General features: G+C 34.0%; 1 protein-coding gene across 1 annotated transcript; it reads right to left on the minus strand.

Annotated features, from left to right (window-relative positions):
- Positions 1-2,592: 2,592 nt before the first annotated feature.
- On the minus strand, positions 2,593-7,003 carry LOC145270855 (uncharacterized). The gene has a single exon (XM_080126415.1). The coding sequence runs from the start codon at positions 6,269-6,271 to the stop codon at positions 4,808-4,810; it is 1,464 nt and encodes a 487-aa protein (XP_079982541.1). The 5' UTR covers positions 6,272-7,003; the 3' UTR covers positions 2,593-4,807.
- Between the last annotated feature and the right edge of the window lie 2,601 nt (positions 7,004-9,604).

A 9,604-nucleotide genomic window follows, 5' to 3' on the forward strand; every position in this document is an offset into this window, starting at 1 on the left:
CACAGATTTAACCGACATACGTCCAGTTCAAACAGACAGAAGTATATAGAAACCAGAAGTAACCGTAAGAAAGAAATAACGACAGCTAAGGGAGAATTTACTAAAACCAAAAAACGCATCGAAGCACAGAAATTAGGAACGAGTGACTTCTGGAAAATCTACAACAGTGTAATAATTATGGACAATCAATTATCCAACAATGATGAGCTTGTTTACTCCACACTGGACACTGCTAACCACCCCCTCTCTGACTTTCCTTTGTGGACAGAAGCCACACAAGACGATCTGAAAATCACCTCATCTCAGGTGCATGCTATCATAAAAAATCTTGACACTTCAAAAGCATGTGGACCTGATCTCATCCCGGCTGCGGTATTAAAAAAAAATGCTCCACCGAAGTAGCTCCAGTTCTCTCCAAACTTTTCAATAAATGCCTTAATGAATCTTGCTTTCCTGCCTGCTGGAAAACTGCTCCTGTGGTACCAATTTTCAAGAATTCTGGCGAGAGAACCGATCCAGTAAATTACCGCCCCATTAGCCTCCTCCCACTTTTTTGCCAAAATATTTGAGTCCATAATTAACCAGGCTCTGGTCCATCACCTTACAGATATAAAACCTCTGACCGACCAACAATATAGATTTAGAAAAATCCGTTCCACAGCAGACATCCTAACTGTAATTTCTGAACGTTCATACCATTCATTGGACAAAGCAGGGGAAGGTAGAGCGGTAAATCTAGATATATCTATTTTTTTATTTATACCCATTCAACATCTCCGCATTTGGGTCAAGGAACATGAAGGTTTTCTCAAGAAAATCAGATCATACGCTATCACTGGAAAATATATAACATAATTAAATCCTTCTTAGATAAGAGAAAAATCCAGGTTGTCCTCGACGGTTGAACATCTAAACAATATGATATAAATACAAGAGTGCCTCATGGGTCTATCTTTGGACCTCTATTATTCCTAATATTCATAAATTACCTCATTGATAAAATTGTTTGTGAGATGGGTATATATGCTGATGACACCACGTTCTATAACAGACACAACAGGAAAACAAATGAACACATGTCTAAAGAAATGGCAGAAACACTAGAGGACGACCTCCGATCTGTAGTGGAATGGATGGTCAAATTTAATGCTGCCAAGACTAAACTTGTTTCCTTCAATAATTACAAGAAACCTTCTCTACCACCAATAGCAATGGTCAAAGACTCCTTATGTGAAAGTACATCTTTTAAACTCCTTGGCCTAACGTCCAAAGGAAACATGAGTTGGAACAATTACATTGAGAGTATTGCCAGCACTGCTGCGAAGAAGGTAGGTTCTCTCTACCGTGCTAGAAAGCTACTAACGCCCGAAAATATCCTGTACCTCTATAAGGCCACCATTCGCCCATGTATGGAGTATTGTTGCCATATTTGGGCTGGTGCATCTACTACTAGTCTCTCGCTCCTGTACAAGGTCCAAAAGAGAGTCGCCAACCTATGTCCTAAACTGTAATCTAAGCTTCGGCCTCTATCCCATCGATGAAATGTTGCATCCCTCTGCCTGTTCTACAAGTACTTTAATGGTGAATGCTCTGACGAACTGCAAACACTTATACTCCCTCGACAAACCCGACAAGCAGCTAAATACTACCCTTTCACAGTAGAGATCCCTAGATGTAAGAGAGCCTTTAACTTCAGTAGTTTCTTCCCCAGAACCGCTAGACTTTGGAACTCCCTTCTGGGACCCTGCTTCCCCAACTGTACTGACATGCAGAAGTTCAAGTGTAATGTGAACCGATATCTTGCTGCCCAACTGCCTACATAATACTCCTGTAGCTTATGTCTTTGATAGTAGTCCCTACATCAAGGTGGCCATGTGCCTTGTTTGGGTGAAAATGTTCTTTAAAAAAAAGTAAGTTTGTCAAATATAAATATAGATTGATTGCTGGTATAACTTCATCTAGTCATCGATAACGCGTGATTAAAATGGTTATAATATCAGCCGAAATATAACTTAATATAAACTATACGGAACATTTGCCAATGAGAAAGTGTCATGTTTCTGACGTTTCACCTTGATTTCTTTTAAAAAACATGATAAAGCATTTTGTATTGTATCCTACCTGGATAATTATTTTTGTGATTTATCTCATTTTAAAACGTTTATTTACTTTGAGATACAACTTGGCCTTCGGGACAAGATCAAAGTGTAGTATCTGTTCTTCAGGTGCTGCACTTCTATTTCTTGTTCTCTTTCGGTGGAGGAGCAGTCCTTCACGACTGAGACAATTTTTTTATTTTTGTACCTTTTCTCCACGTTAAAAAACGACCCTGGTGTCTAACGCTGTCCCGTGGGGAGGCATAGTAAATAGGTACAAATTGTGTCAAATGCTTAACTTACAATGAGAACAAAATGGGTAAGATGAGCCGGTAATCTGTGAAGTCTCAATAATCGCTGAAAAATCGAAAATTAGAGAAAATACTGATAGAAACTCAATAATTATGACATTAAAAGAAGCGGTCATTTGATTTGACAATTTTACAAAAGAAAAATAAATTGTAAACAAATAATTTTGTTTTAATCTTTTGTATTTCTTTGCTTCTCTTTTTACACAAAAAAAAAACGATTGTTTTTTACTCGAACTTAAAATTCTATCGCAAAATGAAATAAAAATTTCGATAGTGATTGGACATAACTTTATGTATTACTTCAGTTCCTTTTTTATTTTAGAAATTGAAATGATTAGAATACCTAATGTGAATTAAAGCAAAACATTTATTTTTGCAAAGAAGTCACTAATTATCAAGGCACAGAGGTCACTCGAGGATAAAAGTTAAAGAGTGTACAATAGTCAATGGGACAATATCCTAGTAACCGTTAGTAGTGTATATTTGGTAAATTGGATTAAGGGGATGGCTCATCAACAACTTGTTTACATTGGAGTTGAATATAACCATATTGGAGTCAATTGAACAACAAACAAACGGAAGAGAGTTCCACAGATGTGCAATTCTAAGAAATACACAATCTAACCATAAAGCAGAGACAAGCTCACAGCGTCTCTTCTGTGAGAAAAAGATTGCAGGGAAGAGAAAAGAGCATCCTCAACTAAACTGCGGAGTCTATTTTGATCTCTGTCAAGGCAGGATAAGTTTTTCCTACTAGCTCCTGCCAAGATGTGACAAAAATACTCCATCCTGGCTCTTATATAGGTAGTGTATTGCATTAGCGAGTAGATATCTACTGGATCGATAGAAGGATTCCACAATTTTACCAACGACCTTGGCAACGGATTGGATGTACATGTTCCATTTCAGATCAGGAGGAAAGGTCAAGCACAGAAGCTTGTCAAAACATGGAGCCTCTCCAAGACGAGAGCCATTAATTTTAATTGATGCCAGACGGTGATCAAAGCGGCAATGATGTAAAGACAGAAGCTTGGTTTTAGGTGCATTAAAAGTAACCAGCCACTTTTTCCCCATTGTACCACATAGTCAAGATCAGAGGAGAGAGAATCAGCTGTAGGAATTGCATAGTTATAATGAATGGTGTACGAGTTATATTCAAATGTCCTTTCATATATATGTCCCCAGGACTTGCTGCTACACTAAATATTCATTTTTTACAGATGGTTCACTTGAGTAATTTCAATACTACATTGTGTCCCAATGTATTTCCCAGCAAATCATTTAACACAAATTTAGCTTGACAAAGTTTTCTGCGTTTTAATATTTAAATTCAGTTAGATATAAGGCATGAAAGCGGCACTCCCCTGAACTTTACACTTGATTTTGACATGAGTATAATTTAAATCTTAACAGTTGTTTGTATTTTGCTCTATTAAAGCCATAGTCATTCAGTACGTTCACATAAATAATGACATCAGTTTTTGCAGGTTTGCCCGATATGACAATGTCTGATGTAAAGGTCTTGTATTTTTATGTACATGTTTTTTACTACAAAGGCAGTTAAAATTTTGTAGTTATTTTTTTTACCAGATTTCTATTAACCTCAGTTGATATCGGCTCAAATATGTTGTGAGAGAAAAACATGAGGATAGCAAGATGGAATGGTAAAGAGTTTATACATAAAATTCTTCACTTCCACAAATACGAAGATTTCAGTCATGCAAAACATTGTCTTAAACATTCTGCATCAGATATTTTTCTTTCTTTTACATGGAGGTCATCACTGATCAAGGCCTGGAAGCCACTCAAGGATAAGAGTTATTTCGTGTACAGTAATCAATGGGATAGTATCGTAGTAATTGTTAGTATTGGAGATTTGATAACGTGTCTTACTTAAGAGGGCGATTAATCAGAAATTTGTTTATATTGGACTTGAAGACATCCAAGTTGTAGTCAGGTGGGAAACAGGCAAACGACAGCATGATCACCTCAACAACCCGATTCTTGTTAGTTCATCGGCATTGAGATGGGTGATCAATTAAGTTTCATGATTGGATGTACATTTTCTAGTGGCAAGACCTGCATGCTTTCGTTGCTGAACGTTACAGCTTTTTATCAGGATGCTTACGTTTTCACCAAAGTTCAGCAACATTTAAATGTATGATCAATCAAAAATACAAAATGAATGCGTGAATAATATCAACATTCGGTATTAAATTCTTTCAATAGAGACTTTAAATCATACAATTTTGGAGAACAGTACAGTTGTATGTAAGGATGCTTACATTTTCTAGTTCTATGTAGCAGAACTTGTATTATTTGTCATTGATGAGACCAGTCATCTTCATAAAAGCTTTGGTCCATAGTATGTTAACATATGGGATTACAAATCTGACTGTACTAAACATGCTGGATGTCAGATGGATCACTAATATGGGATCGCATATGTTTCTTTAAACTTGATGAAGCCGTAAATGATGAAGGACACACTTCACAAGAATATGGTTTCTCTCCAGTGTGTGTTGGCATGTGTGATTTCACACCATATGTACCTGAAAATGATTTACCACAAATTTCACAAGAATAAGGTTTCTCTCCTGTATGAACCCGGTTGTGTTTTCTTACATCAGATGCAAATGTAAACGATTTGCCACAAACTTCGCAAGAATAAGGTTTCACCCCAGTGTGTGTTGTAATATGGCTTTTAAAACTAGCTTTGTACGTAAATGCTTTATTACATATTTCACAATGATAAGGTTTTTCACTAGCATGGACCGGCATGTGTATATTTAAATCAGATTTTCTTGCAAATGATTTACTACATATTTCACAGGAATATGGTTTCTCTCCTGTGTGAGTCCGGACATGTAATCTTACGTCATATTTACTTGCACAGGATTTACCACAAATTTCACAATAGGGTTTCTCTCTTGTGTGAATTTGAGCGTGTAATATTTTTTCATATTTACTTGTAAATAATTTACCACAAACTCCACAAGAATATTGTTTCTTTCCAGCATGTATTTTCATGTGTCGATCTATATGACATTTTCTTGCAATTGATTTACCACAAACTTCACAAGAATATTCTTTCTTTCCAGCGTGCATTTTCATGTGTCGATCTACATGACATTTTCTTGCAAATGATTTACTGCAAACATCACACGAATAAGGTTTCTCTCCAGTGTGTGTTCGGATGTGTCTTTTTAACAAATATGGTCTTATAAACGATTTATTACAAACGTCACAAGAATAAGGTTTCTTGTCTGTATGAGTTCGCATGTGTACTGTTGCTTCATATTGTTGTGTAAATGATCTACCACAAACTTCACAAGAAAAGTTTTTATGAACAGGATGGATCCGTCTGTGCATTTGTAAATTTGATCTGCTCGTGAATGAAGAGTTGCATACTGCACAATTATACGATTTTTCTTCAGTATTTGATTTCGTGTGCATTTTCAGATGTCTATTCATATTAGATAAGGTTGTAAATGATGAAGCGCACATTTCACAAGAATATGGTTTCTCTCCAGTATGTGACCGGATGTGGACTTTTAAATCGTTCTTTTGTGTAAATGATTTACCACAAACTTCACAAGAATGAGGTTTCTCTTTAGTGTGGCTCGGCATGTGATGTTTTAATTTAGCTTTTGTTTTAAACATTTTACCACAAATGTCACAATAAAACGGTTTCTCAGAGTGGATCGCCATGTGTACTTTAATCGCACCAAGTCTTTTAAATAATTTACCACAAGTTTCACAAGAATAAGGTTTATCTTCCGAATGGGTTGTCTTATGTTGTATTAAATGCCATCTTGTTTGAAATAATTTACCACATATTCCACAAGAATAAGTTTCCTCCATTTTGGATTTTATTTAAGTTAATTTGCAAAGATAAAGGGGTTTTTCTCTAAAAATAACATATATTTCAATATTATATACAATTATGGTACAAAATAGTTTTTAATGAAATAATTTTACAAAAATTGTAAAGAATTGAAATATTTTTCGATGAGTTAACCAATAAGCACGTGTTCTGAATAGTATAAAGACTAAATGGTAGAATTTTTGGTAACTAATGAATATACATTTTCATGCAAGGAATGAAATGATTTTTATCGTTTCATGATGAACTTGCATTTTTTTCAATTCAATTTTTTATTTCACATTTTAATCTTTTAATTTTGATGCTTTTTCAATTTTTATAAATTTTATTTTTCAATGAATTGAACCCATAAAAGTTTGCTATAAAAAATCAAGGTGATTCTTCCCAAGGTTTAAACTAAAGTTCAATTCCTTAGTTTTTCAACCAAAATTCAAATGAATAATCCAAAAGAATTTTTAGTAACTAATGAAATACCTTTTCACACAAGGAATGTAATAATAGTTTTCATCGTTTCATGATGTTTCATGATAAACTTTTATTGTGTTTTTGTTGCAAGTCAATTTTTTCAATTCCACATTTTAAATGATGAGATGCAAATTTCACAAACAAGTTTTCCCTCCAGTTTGTCGGTCTTTAAGATTTATTTTCGTGAATCAACACATTTTAGAAGAATAAAACTTCCGTTTAATAAATGTTTTCTCCAATGACTGTTTCCTGTGAATAAATAAAAAATGTTATTTATTCATTAATTAATTAATATAGACAACAGACAATAATTATATTAAAACATGGTTCACAGAAATTTTTGTTTTGACAATAGTTCTTGGTATTAGGTACTTATGACATATGAGCAGGAGTAAGTTTAAAATCTGAACATGATTTAACCAATTGCTTGATCATTTCTAACTCTATATTTTAGTTCACTTAATTCTCTTATTCACATGAAATTCAAATTGAATGCATCAGATTTCTATGCGATTTTTGTTTATCTTTCAAACGTTGTGTAATTAAATCAGCAAAGAATAATAATTCTCATTTCTTATAGTTTATCTTTATTGTGTTCTTGTTTTCGTCTTGCTCGATTCCAGGACAAGAATTCATCTGGTCTGGTGGAGGATGCAGCTTTGTGCTGTTAATAGAACATGAACATTTCGTTGTATAGTCAACATTTTTTAAACATGAACATTTCGTTGTATAGTCAAAATTTTTAAATATGAACATTTCGTTATATAGTCACACTTTTTTTAAACATGAACATTTCGTTGTATAGTTAAAATTTTAAAACAGTTTTTTCTTAATTTCTGAATTCATCACAGGTTACCTTTAATCCATGGAATATCTATAATTTTTTCACGTCATTCACCCACATAGTAGATAGCAATGTTCTTCTGCTATAATGTAACAATTTTCTTTAATTTACATAATTTTTTTTCTTTTGCTATAATGTAATAATTTGTTTTTGTGTAAAATATGATTTTGTTTAGTAGTTTTATCATTAGAAAACACCAGTAAAAATTTTACAAATAGTTATCCAATGAGAATCTAATTTTTTATCATCAAACAAACTAGTTAATACTTGATATTGCTAAATTTACCAACAAATTAGTCAGGATTTTCAATAGTTTTCATTATATTACATAAAGTTTATTAAATTTAATTTTTAAGAAATACGACACAAGTGACATGATTATTTGTTGAATATTTTTGTCTGACATAATTAATTGGATTTCAAAAATATTTCACCAAAAACAAAAACAAATGATCAAATGAAGTTGTTCAGCAGGTTCAGGTCGGGGGAGGAGGGTTAGGGTTAGGGTTAGGGGAGGGGACTAGTGAGAAAAAGGTACAAAGTCGTAGCAATCCATCTGAAGTCAAAGCTGGGTCTTTTGTGCTCACTTTCAACCCAATTTCGAAGATCTGAGGTGGTATGATGTTGCCCTCACCGTAAACCACATCAAAGACCATATCCATGGCTCAAAACTTTGCTTTCATCATCCTCCATACGTCCCTGTTATTCCTTGCCACCCACTGATGCATTTCGAGGATGCTGGCAATGGTGCTGTTGTCATATATTGAATCAGTAGGAGCATGAGTTGTACAGTGGCACATCTGCGATCTTGATTGTTAAACAATGTGAACGTTTCACACATGATAGAACGCTCCTATTGCTCTGGAGAATTTTATACAACTTGCCAAATAGAAGATAGTTTGCAACTCAAAAAGAAAACCGGTTTTCTTCAAAAGGAAATGGAACCACATCGTCTTTTTAGTGCAATAATTTTATCGCTCCACGCTGTATTTTTACTATCATTCAGACTAATTGAAAATTGGTATTGCTTATATGCATATCTTTCACTGTATTACATAAAGTTTATCTAATTCTTTTATTCTGAACTAATAATTACAAAGAAAATGAAGTTATTTCTTTGCTATAAAATTATTTGGAAACTTGCTTTTAGTACCGAATATTATTTATTCAATAACGTTATGATTACAAAACATAAATAAAGATTTGACCAATAATTATGCAACGGGAATATCAGTTTCTGCTTTAACTAATCATTTGGAATTAAAAACAACAATCAGTTTTCCAATAAAGAATTATATTGTTGATCTAATCTGGAAGTATTATATTAATCTTTGAATAAAATCAATTTTTCACCAACCATTTTCTTATATAAAAATATGAGATAACGTATTTTCCAAAACAAAAAACACATAAGACGTTATATTTAAAAATATATATATATATATATATTTTGCAATTCTTTGAGATGAGGATTAATAATTTGTGTATTCTTTTTGTGGACTGTTATCCTCATCGTTGTTATTGTTTTTATTTGTTTCGGTCAAAGCATCCCCAGGCCTTCTTCAGCCAATTAACCATAACGGCATAGACTTGCTGAGTCTTCTGTACCTGTTGTCTTATTGTGCAGTGAATAAATGATGTTGAGTTTCTATATTTCCATGTAAGCATTTTCTGAAGATAGCGATTTCAATCCTATCCAAGTAAGTCAAAGCATTGGTGGCCAAAGCTAAGGGTGAAGCAATAACTATAGAGAGCAGTTGTTACTGGGGATACAGTTACAAGACTCAGCATTCCTTTCACCATCATCATCATGACGGGCTCCTTGCCGGTACCAATGTGATTCCTCCTCTCCAGAGTTTCCTGTCTTCAATCAGCTGCCTCAGATCTTCAGGTTCACAGTTGGCATTGTGTGCTATTTGCTGGATGTACGTGGATCTAGGTCGTCCTTTGCTTGCGTGTTTGTGTCGTAGTGTGCATAGCAATACACCACTCACCAATTCAT

Source organism: Euprymna scolopes, chromosome 46 (genome assembly GCF_053919585.1).
Source record: "Euprymna scolopes isolate OS-2025 chromosome 46, ASM5391958v1, whole genome shotgun sequence".
In the NCBI taxonomy this organism is placed as follows: domain Eukaryota; kingdom Metazoa; phylum Mollusca; class Cephalopoda; order Sepiida; family Sepiolidae; genus Euprymna; species Euprymna scolopes.